Below are 15,881 nucleotides of genomic sequence, written 5' to 3' on the forward strand. Positions count from 1 at the left end.
GCCTGCTGCCCCTTTTTTCTTTTTCTCATCCCTCTCCCGTCTCGCCTTCTTCTCACCCTCCTCACGCTGTCCTGCTATTTTGATCCAGACCTGCGTGTGTTCATAACCTTCTTTTTTCAATTTATTTTTATCATCTTTACATTTGATCCTAATTTTGAGTTGTAGGTCTTTTACATCAGTAGTTGATAGTTTACCATTAAAACTATACTTTTTTATCCAACGACCTAACGGTTCTATCGCGGCCTCATCTGCCTTTTGAACTATTTTCCAATCTTTACAAGTTAACTCATCAATTAACTTTTGTCGGGTTTTGCTTTGCCCCTTCCCCATTTTGATCTAGATGTTGGATCCAGTGGGTCTTAATACCTGCTGTATTCTATCACTGGATTTCTTTCAACAAGATGGCAATCAACAACCTTTTGTGGTAAAACTCACTTCAACCTTTTCAGGTGGAGTTTTCTTGCCTACATGCATCCACAAAGGCTCACCATTTGAGTCTTGTTGTTTTACATGAAATATAATTACCTAGTGGTAATTATGTTTCCATTCACACATTCACTTTCACACCTTTTTGTTCGAACGTGCACTTCACTTTTTACTTTTAATTTTAACACAGTTGCCAAACAGGTTCCGCTGACCTACGTAGAATTTAACTAGTCGTTTTAAACTAGGGGAGTCTACCCTCCTGCGGACTTTTTTACTTGACCTGATAGAGTCTAGAATTGTCAGGGTTTTATTCACTTTTTCAACACACAGAGGATCTCACTATCCTCTTGTCACTTCTTTAACACACAGAGGATCTCACTATCCTCTTGTACTTCTTATCTTTTACTGCGCGCGTCTTTCACACATTCCCCCTTTTTAAGGAAATCTATACTCACACTCGTCTGTGTCTCCTGGACTTTCCGTCAACCATCGGACCCCAGCCCACGAGGGAGGGACCAGTCCCGGAAAGGGTCTCAAGCAGTGGCCACTGTCTTTCTCTGGATCTCACCTCGTTCGCTGGGATCGTCAGGTATCTTGGAATCCGGCTCGAAGGACCAATTAAATGTTAGGTTCAAACCCCAAACATTTGTATTACACAACCTGCACAAAAGAGACACAGAGAGTTAGATATCTTTTTACTTGCAAGGAGAGTGACCAGAGACTGCTCAGTTACAATCTCCCACGCCACTCTGAAGCAGCTCTGGGTTCTCCAAGCCTTTTATTAGTTGGGAACGCCCTAATACATAGTTACTAAGGGACAAAGGGTTCATGCATCACAAATCTTAGTTTCGTTTTACGATGTCCTTGAACATCTTCAACAAGCTCTGTGTGAAAGTGTGTGTGTGTCATCTTCGGCCTCTGTTCTTTCTCCAGTCTTGACCTGTTGTAAAGTGGTTAAGCTGCACATACCATGCTGTATAGACATGTCAAAGTTCAACTAGAGTAAGCATACCTTCAAACATAAACACTTATGTGATTTAGGTTAACTCAAATATAAAACACTCATGTGATTTAGGTTAACTCAAATAGAAGCATAAATCAACAGGTTAAATGATACTACACACAGCAAGATACTTAAATCATTAGGCACACATAAAGAGTAAGATGTAACTCATATAACGACGTAAGATGTAACTCATATAATGAAGTAAAAGTAGGATAACTTATGTACATTGATTCCAACAATATTATATATATTATATTTGTGTAATTATTAAAGGGGAAATAAAACTGTTTCATTCTCTCATTTAGTCACATTCAGTCCGTATTACTTTTGAAATAAAATTGGCTACATGTGATGATGACTGTATTTCCAACATAAAGGAGAAGATGGAGGAACCTTTTTGAACCAGCTGCTGTTGTCATCAGTGAATCGTGGTATCAGGGCTCCATTGATGATGTCTTTCTCATAATCGCATGCATGCGCTTAACTCAGGCTCAACCTAGTCAGAGTTAACTGATCTGTATCAAACACTCTCAGTCAATTTAGTGTGCATCTTCAAATTTAGAGTTTGTTGAGCCTCCTCTGTGGTAGGCTAGTGGACAAATGCTAGCATCGGCTAACAGAATGGTTCGCTTGTTTGAGGTAAATAAAAAAAATAATTGTTACATCCTTTTAGTTTCAATACAAATGTACCGCCTTTAGCTTTAGTACTGTCAAAACTCTCACTGCCAGTAATTTCAGCTACTGTCAGACATCTGCAGAAGCTAACCCAGATGACTATGCTACACTTTGGGAAATGTCGCAATAAAACCAAGATTTTTTTAGTTTTTAGTTTAAATTTCTTCTTTACTGACAGTGTTAAACTATTTTTAGATGGATAATTCACCTTTTAATAATCCTAACTACAGTCAATGTTTCATTCCCTCTAAAAATATAAACACAGGTTAAGTAGACTTAATGGCATCTGTGTAAACTTTAAATTTAATCAACTTTCAGTTGACATATATTTACATTTATACTGTTTCCCTACCTTTACCTTTAAATTGTGCACGCTAAAGAGTTAGATCTAATATTAATTCATGACAAATGTTTGTTAATAGTAATAGTAATCCTTTAGTGTCCCCCCTGCTGTTGTTGGACGGTGGCCTGGAGGGACAGTTTCAATATCACGCCTGTTGCTCCGCCGTCCTTCGCCTGACTCCTACTACTGTGCACTTCACCATCTCATGTTCACTGCACAGGCTTTCCGTAGCGTAGTAGTGCATAGATCTGCACCTGCGCAGTTCGTCCGGTTACGTGATTGCTTACGCAGCAGCGCAGCTTTTGACGCTGCTGAATGTCTGTGTTATGAGACGTGTGTTGTGCGAGTGTTTGTTTGCTGAGCAGGACGGTTACACAAGCTCTGCGCTGCTATCAAAGTGAGGACAAATTGCATTCAGCAGATTTTAAAACATAACCCTGCTGTCTGCTAGTGAGCTCGCACTAGCTGACACAGAATGTTTCCTGCTAGCAGATATCCATGTCAAGGTACGTCAGCTAAGAGCCGGTTAGCTAACACTTTTTTGCGTGCCTGTGACTAATTATTTTGTCAACTCTCATAAATAGTTGCTTTTGTATTTTCTATATGTGCAAATCATAATGTTCTCCCTTGTGTCTGATTGAAGTATTTTCTACACACGCTACTATTAGCATTAGCCTGAAAGTCTAGCATGCTTACCTAAGTTAGCATCGAGCTAATATGTAGGTTAAAGGTGAACCAATATATAGGTCACTTGAACAATGTCCTTGATCTGTTACGACTTTCTTAGGAAATGCACTTTTGTTGCTAGTGGGTGTTCATTGTTTTGTCAGTTAAGCTATGCATTTACTACGTGAGAAGGATGTTTATTACCAGCTTTATTCTTATCTTCCCACTAGTTAAACTACCAGCTCACATGGGTCTTGTCTGGGAAGGTCCAGCTGTGGGGTATTCTATATATACATACATCAGTGTGTTGGGGTCCCTGTGCTATTTTATCTATTACCTTTTTTGTTAGTGTTTAGAAATCCATCAGACTGTCAGCTTAATCAACTCCCCTCTGGTCTGAATTTGTATTTTTTTTCTTCTCATGCAGCCCACAGGTGTATTAGGGTATTTAAAACCATAAAGGCAAAGCATACTGCCCCTCAGCTGTACACAACAGTACACAGGAGGACATGCTCTTCTTTGTCAACACCCCGCATCACTACACACTACACCATCCATCCTCGAGAAAAGGATCCACGATGGGAGGGTAAGTGACTGTATTATTCAGTTTTGTCTGAAGTATTAGTGACAGAATTTTGCTGATAAACACAGACATCACTTCAACTCCTTGTGGGGCTGAGTTTTTTTGTATAATTATCTGCTTTTGTTTTATGTAAACATGTCTATAAGTCTTTGTTGCACTCCCACTCCAAAATTACATCCTTGTGCTGTTTTCCAAAAACATAACTGCACAGCATTCAGGGTAAATAATTATCTAGATTGATTGTGTTAAACCTAGTCTAAACCTTTGCACCACAAAGTCAATCACAGAATTTTATTGACACATAGTAGAACATCCTTGCACAGCTTTTAGTTGGTTATTTGTACCTCAAGATTAGATACTGATTTTTTGCACTCATACTAGAGGTCGACATATTTGGTCATTTTTCAATAATTGACATCGGCCAATGCCGGAATATATAAGGCTTGTTAATAGAGAGGCGCATGTGCGGGCAGCGCAGTGTTGTTGTGGAACACGTGCACTAGCACTGTGAGGATAGCAAGCCATAAACCAGCTGTGTTTCCTGGTGGGGTGGGTCCCTTTAAATTCTTAAAGGCCTTCATATTGTGTGGCAACGATGGTATTGATAGGGGGAAAAAAATCAGCCTCATATACCAGCTGCCCTGATTAAAAAAAAAAAAAAAAAAAAAAAAAAAAAAAAACAGCATCGGCCGAAGAATCACAATACACCAGTATTGGTCGACCTCTAACTTATACCAATATCTGTTTCATATGGGTTCCTCACACCTTTAGATGCTTGCAGCAGGTCCTCAGTCCATTGACTCTAGTGTGAGCACAAAACTGAATATTGAGCCTACTTGTCACAAGCCACATGCCAGCTGACAATCCTGAACATCCCAGTTAACAAACTTCACTTCTGTAAATCTTTTGCACTACCTTCACAGTAATAACTCATAATTAAGTTGTACGTTTTGCTTTAAGGCAGAGGTCAAATTTGCCCTACATGGTTGCATTTATTCTATCTAAAAATATTTAATCCTGAGTCAAGTGGAGAACCTCTCTCTTATGTAGATTTCCCTGAATAGTTCTTCTTGTGTCTTCTCCAGGTATGGAAATGGAGAGGTTTGCCGATGAGGCAGATGTGGTGATAGTTGGCGGAGGCCCTGCTGGTCTTTCAGCAGCCATTCGTCTGAAGCAGCTAGCCAATGAACACGAGAAAGAGCTGCGAGTGTGCCTTGTGGAGAAGGCTTCTCAGATTGGAGCACACACTCTGTCAGGAGCTTGTCTAGAACCCAGCGCCCTCTGTGAGCTCTTTCCTGATTGGAAGGAACGAGGAGTAAGTGTCTCTTTCAACAGTTCACCTGTGTGTGTGTATAGGTCAACAAAGGTGGTCTTTAAAGGAGGGTTACATAGGCGCATTATGTGCTTGTATGTTGCATAATATATGACATTATGCATGTCATATATTGTTGTCAACACTTTTCTGGATATAGGTATATAATATATGTCAACATTATGTGTTATTTAGTTCTCAATAAAAACCCATATATATATATATATATATATATCACAATTTACTAACACTCAAACTCTTAATTTAGTTAGATTCATAACATAATGAATATCAACCTCTCAACAACATGTGCTATATTCATAATTATCTTACCTCAGGCACCTCTGAACACTCCAGTGACTGAGGATGTATTCAGCATTTTAACAGAGAAACACAGAATCCCTGTCCCTATGTTACCAGGTAAAACGTCTCTTTCTTTTTTTTAAATACATATGATGAAATGTTCTTTCACTTTTCACTGAGCCATCCACACAGTATTCGTGTTCAAGTATTAAGAGGTTTTGCCATGCCCAGAGAATGTTTTATTCATGTTGGCATAGTCTGTTATTTATGACTTGGAAAGATTGAGGCCTGAAGCACGTTTGAGGGTAGACGGAACAGGATGCAGCAGCTGACATGTTCGATGATCAGACGTAATTGAAATTTGAAGGACATATTTGGAAGATGCAAGATTCATTGGGGGCACTGTCATACTATTGAAATTTTAAATCAGCAGGAACTTACTATGATTTTCTTTAGGTTTTAGGAACCATTCATCTTCAACTTAAGTTTGGTCATTTAAAAACCTGTACATCTATAATTGATTTGAATGCTTTTCAACAAGCTAACAAGTGTCACAGTACGTAATAAAAAAAGGACACCAACCTATTAGATCAAAGCAAGAAAAGATGGAAAGGTGACGTGTAAAAGCCTAAAGTAAGGCTTTTTTGTCCCCTCATTGGCTTTAGAGATAATGATTTATTATGTACACCTCCTGACCCTGGTGGATTTGACACCATTAACAGAAACATGCAGAATGATCTGATCACAGGGCTGTTACTTAAAACAATCACGCGTCAGCCTCAAGCTCCCTATGGTCAACATAACATTATTTTTGCAGCATCCTTTTACCAATTCATGAGTTGGACACGGGTGACGGCCTCTGTGAAAACTTTAGGCCAGCTTGTTGATCAAACATTGAGACAGCCACAGTACTGAGCTTGTGCGCATGATTTTTCTTGCCGTCTGTAGGCCTGCCCATGCAGAATCATGGGAACTACATAGTGAGACTAGGGAACTTTGTGCGCTGGCTGGGGGAGCAGGCTGAGGAGCTTGGAGTGGAGCTCTACCCTGGATATGCTGCATCTGAGGTGAGACCTTCCCTTAGAGTGACTCTTTATATCCAGTAACAACAACTTAAAACAACAAACTATTGTTATTTGTCCATGAAATACAAATATTTCAGTTAGTAAATGTACTCTTGTTCTACATTAATGTAAAGGTTTTATTTCATGAAGATGGAAGCGTGAAAGGAATTGCCACTAATGATGTAGGCATCGCCAAGGATGGGTCACCAAAGGTAATGGGCAGTAAACTTTTACTGTATTTAAGCTTGTTGTTAGGGCGATGTTTTCTTAAATGGAAGGCAAACAAACCAACTTACATTATTCATAATTGGGTAAATTAGTTTTGTGTCAGAGCAATGAAGAGTATAATTTATACACATAAAATATTTATGGATTTCTTTTCTTCTTTTTTTAATCTCCATGTAGTAGGTCATTTTTCATTGCATAATTAACATGGGAAAAGCAATTCAGTGATGGTTGCACCAGCAACTCAACTTATGTAATAGAGTTAATAACTTTCAAACTCTTTCATTGCATGTATTGATACATCATGTTCTTTTATTGCATCAGGATGTTTTCGAGAGGGGAATGGAGCTCCATGCTAAAGTCACATTGTTTGGAGAGGGCTGCCATGGCCACTTGGCTAAGCAGCTGTACAAGCAGTTCAACCTGCGTGAGAACTGTGAACCCCAGACCTACGCTATTGGCCTGAAGGAGGTAAATAACTTTTATAATAACTGCATTCATCTAATGCCTTGGAGAGGCTTTGTTGTTTGTAGTCTGGTCAACCACAAGAGTAAGAGTAGGAATGTCACGGTGAGGAAATAAATACTTCCCATTATCAGTAGGGATGTCCCGATCAGGTTTTTTTGCCTTTGAGTCCGAGTCCGAGTCATTTGATTTTGAGTATCTGCCGATACCGAGTCCCGATCCGATACTTTCAAGATTCTCTATAAAGGCGGTAAATAGGATTAGGATTAGGATAGGAATAGCAGTAGCTCATCGAGACCTTGCACCAAAAGCAACTGTCATACCTAGGCCTGTCATGATAACAGATTTTGCTGGGTGATTAATTGCCAAGAGAAATTATTGCGATAATCGATAATATTGTCGTTTTGCGACTATGTTCAACGCTTACAACGCGGACTCTCTCTGAGAGCAGGTTCTATACATGAGCATGTTTAGTGTCGTGTTGAATTGTGGCAAAGTGTTGAAACGGTGTTGTGCAGCTTCACAGCTCTCTGTGTTGCTGTAATGTACAAGCCCTGCAGCGCTGTGACGCACCGTGGCGACGCAGACAGCGAGCTGACAGTGGTCTGCTCAGAACATCCCGTAAACGTTACACAATGAGTTTAAAAAATAAGAACTACCTGTTGATTTGACACATTTTAAGACAGAAGCCGCGGGACATATAAAGTCCGACGGCCTTTATACGCTCAACGCACCGGAGTGACGCCTTTTGTCATCCAGTCTCTTTGGCAGCGAGAGGGAGAGAGAGAGAAAGAGAGGAAAACAAACCAGCATGCAAATGTAATTTATCGCGGCCAAAAAACTTAATTTATCGTGCAATTAATTGATTTATTGTTTATCGCGACAGGCCTAGTCATACCCCTACACTACAGGACACAGAGCCACCCTGCACAGAAGGCATTAACTTTGAGAGCCCTAATAAATATATATCCGAGTCCTGATCGGGAGGTAACATCCTAACCCATCCGATCGAGTCTGAAATCACGTAATCGGGCCCGATTTCCGATCACGTGATCGGATCGGGACATCCCTAATTATCAGTGCTACACCAGCAACACGTGGTACAAAATATAAGTGTGTAAATTGTCAGTGTTTCCACTTTCATCAGATAAAGTTTACATATTTCATCAATAATGTATTACCGTTTGCCCTCTGCTTCACTGTGCAGAAAGCAGCAGATCCTGCTGCTGTCCACACACATTTTCAGTTTTGACAAAACATAGACAGGAACTGAAGTTCAGTTTGTGCTTCCAGCTGTTCATAGAGTTTTTTCCCTGAGTTTTACACGCTTGCAGTTTCATACAGCATCAGGATCAGGATCTGAGGAAGGGAGTAACTTTAAAGTAAAGAGAGTATTTGCACATGTAGCACAGCAGTGGTGTCATGAATTATTTATTTATATTTTATTTATGAATAATCCCTGGCTTAGACTATTTATAGTAATTTAAGGATTCCTTATAAAAAAGTGGTGTTATTAAGTTAAATAATGAATAATATGATAAATAAATAATGTTACAGCAACAATTTTCTTTGTTTATAGGATATAAAGTCAAAAAAAGGCTAAGGAAGGAGAACAAAACAAAAAAAAACACATTCTTATGATTGATAGATTTTCTGTCCTGTTCTTTTTTAAGGTGTGGATGATCGATGAGAAGAAGTGGAGGCCAGGCAGAGTGGAGCATTCTGTGGGTTGGCCTTTGAACAGAAACACATACGGAGGATCCTTCTTGTATCACCTGAATGAAGGAGAGCCTCTAGTAGCCTTGGGCTTTGTGGTGAGTGGTTTAATGAACATTATGATGTTGACACCCTTTAAAATACACAAGACATCTGTATAACTTCGAGAGTTATTGAGTTGCAGATTTTTTTTCCTATACACAGTAAGTATACACTGACATTGAACATGTATTGAAAGTGTTCTGTGTGTGTTTCCTGCAGAGATGATAAGAAATAAAGTAAACATTTGACAAAGTGGCACGACATTGATAAATGTTATATAAATAAAGTCAGAAAGAGCCATTTCATTCTGAAGTACACTGACAGTGATTGCAGGTTTATATCTTACCAATGTCTCTGCCATTCTGCACAAATGGACTTCTTGTCTCCAGCTCTGTCAGACTGACGGGGCGAACGCTGGTGAAAAGCTTTCCCACTGTTGATTAATTGAATTCAGTTCTGCAGTTTTAGCACTAGGACAGTCAGTTCTACAGTCAAGTCCTGTGTGCCGATTGTGTGCTTCTATTTGAGTTATTACAGTGTTTACCAGTCACTTTGGTGCATTTCTCACATCACTATTTACATTTGCACAACAGTTAGTGCATTTCCTAGCTGATAAAATGCAAAAGCATGTCACTTGTGCAAAATTGATAGTTATTTCCTCAAAAAGAAGTATTCATGTCGATGAAAGTGTCTGTCATCAAGACAGCCAAATGGCTTTGTCATGTTTTTATTATGACAGTTTACTCCTTAGGTGTTTTCTAATGCAAAAAGACAGCACTATATACTCCACAGCCATCTGGGAACTACAATGACTAAACATTACTGTTTTTAGTGAGGTAACTGAGTTTAAGATACTGAATATTTTACAACCTTGTCATTGTTTGTAATACAACACACTAAATCTGTGCTGCAGTAAAGCTGTATGACATGAGAGTAGTGCAGTGCAGATAGTTTAGTGCTAAATTACTGTCCATTACACACCCGTTCTCCCAAAAAAAAATTTGAATAATTGCATTTATAGTGGTTCTCTCACTTTTGGCTGCACTCTTCGACCAGCCTCAGCCATTGTGAGGCCTTGATTGACAACATGAGCCACAATTGGAGCCCTGATTTCATACCGCCTGTGTAATTGGCCTCTTCTTCCTCACCGCATTCTCACCACTCTTCCACAAGGCTGACCTTCTATATCTGTGTCACAGTATTGTAGAAATGGAGCACACTATGACCTGCTTGGTTCATATATGCTTGTAAAGTGGGTGTTCATGGCATTCAGCTCTGACTGACTATGGAGAAGTGGCTTATCACTGGTAGCCACCAATGCTTCACAAACCCCTTCTCATCAGTGAAAGCTGAAGTTCACCTGAAAGAAATTGTTTAATTTAAGAAACATTTTTGCATCTAATTACTCAAACAATGAAATGAGGCCTCAGTTTTATAGGGATGTGCACAAATGACTAAATGTTGTGGAGGTTGTGCAAATGTAAATAGTGGTGTGAGAAATGCACCGAAGCGACTGAGAAACTGTCAATGGAAACTCACAGAAGCGCTATCATGAAATCCCTGGCAGGTCTGACCTCCATGACCAAGGTCTTTCTTGTCCACTCAGTTAATTTGGCCACATATCAAACAAGCTGTGTCTCAGTGTGTCTTCACTTTCAACATGTACTTTAAGTTCATCCTTTCGATCTATACCTCATCACAGAGTAACCTCAGAAGAGTCCTTTACCTGGTGTAGTTTGTCCTCTGATACTTGCTGTGAATGCTGAGACGAGCAACAGATTTTCTGAACTCACGGCTTTCATTTTAATTTGTCTTTTTTTACTTCCTCAGAACAGTCATATAGATCTCATTCTGTTAGTTGTGGAGTCTCTGCACACTGTTGCTGTTTTTATTTTATCATTCCATGTTTTGGTTTGTTATAATTGTACTATAATTTAAGCTATCAATGAAAATCATTCATCAAATTGTTCAGCTGTTTTTTTGGGCCTTTTAAGTTTTTCATCCCATTAAAATGAATAGAAAATATCCTTTAAAATCCTTTATATGTGACCTTCTACTAGTTCTTGATAGAAATCATTAAATTATTTTCCTCTTTCTGCACTTCAAGAACACTCCAATTTATATTCAAAGTTTAAAGTTTAAATATTCTGCAAATTTATTTTATCCCAAAATAGTTTCTACATGTAATTATACCAAATTAAACACATCCTACTTTTTAAATACGACTCACATACACTTTTAGCTACCCTTCAACAACTTGTATTCTTGTATTAATATATTTCGAGGCTTTTTCTTTCTTTCTTTTTTTTTTTTTACTGTCTCTGTTTAAATTTGACATTTTTCACCCACCTTATGGTTTATAATGGGTCTCTGAGGGGCAGAATGGTCACACTTACTGTAGGTGATGCCATTGCTCAAGTGGAAATTGTTATTCTTACCACAGGTTGGTCTGGACTACACCAACCCTTACTTGAGTCCCTTCAGAGAGTTCCAGCGCTGGAAGCACCACCCTTTCGTTGCTCCGACTTTGGAAGGAGGCCATAGGATTGCTTATGGAGCCAGGGCCCTGAATGAAGGAGGATTTCAGGTATGTGTGTGTGCGTTATGTTTTTATTATCCAAGCCAACAAATTAAAAGTTGTCCCTACTGAAAAGTGAAATGTGTGATGGTGCACATCAAATTGATTTGCAATCCTGTGAAGCTGTGTGTGTAATCTGTTTCACAGCAAGGCAAGTACACTGTGGACATTCTCAAACACTTATTTTATTTGGCACTAAATACCTGTCGTTATTTGTATCATTTTTTTTATAGTGCATAAGAAAAATTGCCATTTAAATATGAATGTGTGGATAAAAAGTGCACACAGTCACTGCATTCATCCCTGAGGAAAGGTCAGTAAGCGAGTCGGGTCCTTGGCTGAATGAATGTGGAGGCTTTCCAGACATGTCCAACTGGGAGAAGGCTCCAGCAGACGCAGAACAGGATGAGGGTGAACATTTATTCCACGTGGACTAGGAACCCCTCAGGATCTCCCAGGTGGAGTTGAAGGACAAGGCAGCAGAGGACTTCTAGGCAATCTTGTGTTTTTTCTGATCCAGCTGTAGGTTTGCACCAGAAAAAAAAAACTCTGCCTGGGTCCAAATTAAGCAGCTAAATATAATTTATTAAAATGGTTAGAGTTTATCATCAATGGTATATACAATATTGCCTGTGTATCAGCATCTGGTAATTGTTTTTTAGTTGAAAAGATGGAGGCACTGTGGATACACACATCTTATGTAACTAGGTTACAGCTTATTAGTCAGTAAGAAAATTCTTAAATTCCAGTTAGAAGTTTTTAGGGCTCCGAAAGTAGAACACAAGAAAGTTCGAAATGGGCTTAAACTCTTTCCTCTTCCTCTTTAGTCTATCCCAAAGCTGACTTTCCCTGGAGGGCTGCTGATTGGCTGCAGCCCTGGTTTCATGAACGTCCCAAAGATCAAAGGCACCCACACAGCTATGAAGAGTGGCATGTTGGCTGCTGAGGCCATTTTCCCCAAAGTCACAGCAGAGAGCCTGGATTCAGAAACGGCAGGTACAGAATTTAAAACCCACTAATAATCATGATAGCACCAGCGGCAGCTGGTTTTGTATTTAATTCCAGTTCCTCCATCATTGGAGTGTAGCTCTTTAGAGGAGAAATGAACCTGCATTACTCTTGTGTAATACCACTGGATGAGCTTTGACTGTCCTTTAGGAGCTGCATTCTTGGAATAAAGCACGTTACTCTTCTTGTTGCCTGATGCTGTGGCCAGGATAGGCAAGAGATCGGGGGTCTTTGCTAGGCTAATAACTACTTTGGATAAAACTTTTTATATATCAGTGCATAAATTGTGCTTTCAAAAACACAATAAAAGGTTTCAACGTACATAAATTTAAGTTATATAATCGCAAACGGGGGGTATGGCAGAATAAATGGAAAACAGCGGCTGTGGAGGGTCACAGTGAACTCACAGTGAAGGGAGAACTTTGTGCTCAAACTGCAGGTGTATCAATCAAAGAACTACAGTGTCAATAAAATGTCATGGGGGGAGCTGTTATAAGAGCCATGACTCACTTTCAGAAAAGACGGGCTGGTCGCCTTAATAAGAACATGAAACACAGTGTCGGATATGACAAATGGTCTTTGTAGAGCTGTACTGTTTTAGTTTAATAAAGTGCCTTTTGCACAGTTTTGGTCATTTTCTAAAGCATTGTGACAACATAACAAATGAAAACAAGGAAATAAAAAATGTTTGTTGGTTCACTCAAATCACAGACTCCAATGTGCATGAAAAACTGTTTAAAAAGGAACTCTGTCTTAGTTGATAAGGAAATCACAGGCGCCCCACTGAGATGTGCTTGGTACTACTTATTTCCAAGTAAATGATCAAATATTCTTGGAAATAAGTAGAAATGCAGTCTTTGACTGGAGCTCTGTACCGCAGATGTGCAGAAAAGAACACATGACAACAGCAGAGCAGAAAATAAATGTTATTATTTAATCTTCTTAGGACTCCATCTACCTGAGTATGCTGAGGCCCTTAAGAAATCATGGGTATGGAAGGAGCTGTATTCAGTGAGAAACATCAGGCCATCCTTCCACAATTACTTTGGCCTGTATGGCGGTATGATCTACACTGGAGTTTTCTACTGGGTCCTCAGAGGAAAAGAGCCTTGGACTCTGAAACACTGTGGTGAGTATTGTCGAGTGGAATCACTGCACACCTTTGCAGAGACTTTTTAATAACTGTTAGTGGGTATAATAATACACAAGAGGCGACTTCTGACTTGAATACACAATTATGTGGAAAACTCTGAGCACTGTCCATGACCTTACCTGAATGTACAGTGCACCAATATTTTACTTTTTGTTCCTGCGGACTGGCACAAACAGTGTAATCTTTAGGTGAGGTCCAAGGTCAGCTTATCGTGGCAAAGAAAATCAACATTTCATAACCAGCTGTGCTCAACCTGTCTCAGGCACTGATGCAAACCAGCTGAAACCGGCTAAAGATTGCACACCAATTGAGTACCCCAAGCCCGACGGCAAGATAAGCTTTGACCTGCTCTCCTCCGTGGCCCTGAGTGGTACCAACCATGAGGGGGACCAGCCCCCGCATCTGACCTTAAAAGATGACAGCATCCCAGTCGCCAGGAACTTGGCCATTTACGACGGACCCGAACAACGCTTCTGCCCTGCAGGTATCACCGACATGGCGACTGAAGCGTATACCACACACACAGACATCTATTTATCAGATAAGAGTTAATCTTTTCCACATGCTATTGTGTGAAACTGAGCTCTCTGCTTTGTTGTATATAGATTCAGAATAAAACAACAACAACTTAAGGTGAACTCTTCGTTTTTGCTTGTTTTCAAGCAAAACCATTTCACAAAAATGTCAAATCTTCATATTTGTAAAGTCAGACCCTTTGAGAATTGATCCATTATCAAAATTGTGTAAAATTAGTTCTCTCTTAGCCTCCTAATGACTAATTATTCCAGTACTAGAGCAAAGAAATGGCTGAGAAAGCTTGTGGGAGGATGGGTTTTGCTACACAAACTCCAGGTTTTGCTGCTGGCTGGTGGATGTCAAGTCTCTGCTAAAATGATCAGAAACCAGAACTTCATTTTTAACTGCCACAAACTTATAATAAATAAATAAATAAACAAATGTTGGCCATTGTTTTTGGCTGATGAATGTGTGTTAAACACGTCAGGCACACTCTGGTTATTTGCCTTGTCAATCTCATTTTGAGTGCCACCAGTCATTAGTCTGTCTCTCAGACACTGGCTCCATGTGAATTCTTGGGAAACTTTGAAACCTAATGATGTGTGGCCTGTAGCTGTGCTAGCGTAGAAGCAAAATGCAGCACGACAGTTGTGCTCTTTCTTTGTGGCCCGTTGAGCGAGCCAGAAAGAGCACTGGAGATTGGATAAAGCTGTGCAGCAATTACTCCAGCAAGTCTGTACACATTTCAGCTTTGGGTCAGCAAGGTTAATTATTTTTCTAAATGGTTGAGGGAATGGCATTGTTGGCTGGCGTGATTCAACACTTTCTATAGAATTTGTGAAATGGTGATGGCGGCATAAAAAACAGGAAAGGACTTCTAGAATTTAGAGGACATAACTTCTCCTTCAGGGTCACAAGCATTGTTGCAGGCAGTGGTAATTAAGCTGCTAATATTACTGTGGTGTTAATAGCACTATAGTGAATGTGAGAAGTCTTGCATTGCCTTGACATATGTCCACAAGATCTGCTACATGTCTTTAAAAATGTTTTAAAGAGAAATTACTGCAGACAAAGCTAACTACCATCAGGCTAAATGTGTCAATTTCCAATGTTGCACCTTTTTTGAACTAATTGATGACAGTGTTTCTAGTAATGTGTCAGTTTTCTAACTATTTCAATGTCTCTTATCCACCTATTTCCCCAGGCGTGTACGAGTATGTTCCCTTAGAAACAGGAGAGGGGATGAGATTGCAGATCAATGCACAGAACTGTGTCCACTGTAAGACCTGTGACATTAAGGACCCAAGCCAAAACATCAACTGGGTGGTGCCTGAAGGTGGCGGAGGACCAGCCTACAATGGAATGTAAACCTCTGATTATTAGTTGTTTTTTTTTTATATATATATTTTGACTTTTTGTCACATTCAGGGTTGCAGTACTTGCCGGTGTTCGGCAAATGTGCCTAAATATCAAAGCTTAAAATATCTGTGTAGCTCTTTGTGGGTACAAAATAATCTGTGAGAATATCAAAAAAAATTTTTGATAAACAGTACTTGGTAAATTATATTGGGCACATTGGAACTTGTGCAGGACCATGAAGTCACAGTACGCAGATTTCTTTCTCTTTATGGGGCATTTAACATAAATTGTAATAGTTGGTTTTCAGTAATTTAACAACATGTTTTTAAATTAAGGTTTATTACAGCACTAATATTTTGACAGGCTTGTATCCATACAGTATTGTACATAATACTAGTTGACAGTGTCACAGTAATGAATAAAGAAGATGTTACAGGTATC

General features: G+C 39.5%; 1 protein-coding gene across 1 annotated transcript; it reads left to right on the forward strand.

The window, feature by feature from the left end:
• Positions 1 to 2,739: 2,739 nt before the first annotated feature.
• Positions 2,740 to 15,879, forward strand: etfdh (electron transfer flavoprotein dehydrogenase). Its single transcript, XM_028415664.1, has 13 exons — positions 2,740 to 2,956; positions 3,544 to 3,702; positions 4,785 to 5,014; positions 5,350 to 5,431; positions 6,263 to 6,381; positions 6,513 to 6,590; positions 6,928 to 7,074; positions 8,742 to 8,882; positions 11,270 to 11,413; positions 12,232 to 12,400; positions 13,359 to 13,541; positions 13,828 to 14,049; positions 15,286 to 15,879. Exons 1-13 carry the CDS (start codon positions 2,926 to 2,928, stop codon positions 15,447 to 15,449), a joined length of 1,869 nt encoding a protein of 622 aa, XP_028271465.1. The 5' UTR covers positions 2,740 to 2,925; the 3' UTR covers positions 15,450 to 15,879.
• The last annotated feature ends 2 nt before the right edge of the window (positions 15,880 to 15,881 follow it).

The sequence above is a fragment of the Parambassis ranga genome, chromosome 10 (assembly GCF_900634625.1).
Source record: "Parambassis ranga chromosome 10, fParRan2.1, whole genome shotgun sequence".
NCBI lineage: Eukaryota > Metazoa > Chordata > Actinopteri > Ambassidae > Parambassis > Parambassis ranga.

What these genes read in the sequence shown, in the direction of transcription:
- etfdh (XM_028415664.1), top strand. Translation starts at nt 2,926, where the DNA reads ATGTTTCCTGCTAGCAGATATCCATGTCAAG. An exon ending in CCCTGTCCCTATGTTACCAG is followed by an intron (nt 5,432 to 6,262) that starts GTAAAACGTCTC and finishes TGCCGTCTGTAG; the next exon opens with GCCTGCCCATGCAGAATCAT. An exon ending in ACAACGCTTCTGCCCTGCAG is followed by an intron (nt 14,050 to 15,285) that starts GTATCACCGACA and finishes CTATTTCCCCAG; the next exon opens with GCGTGTACGAGTATGTTCCC.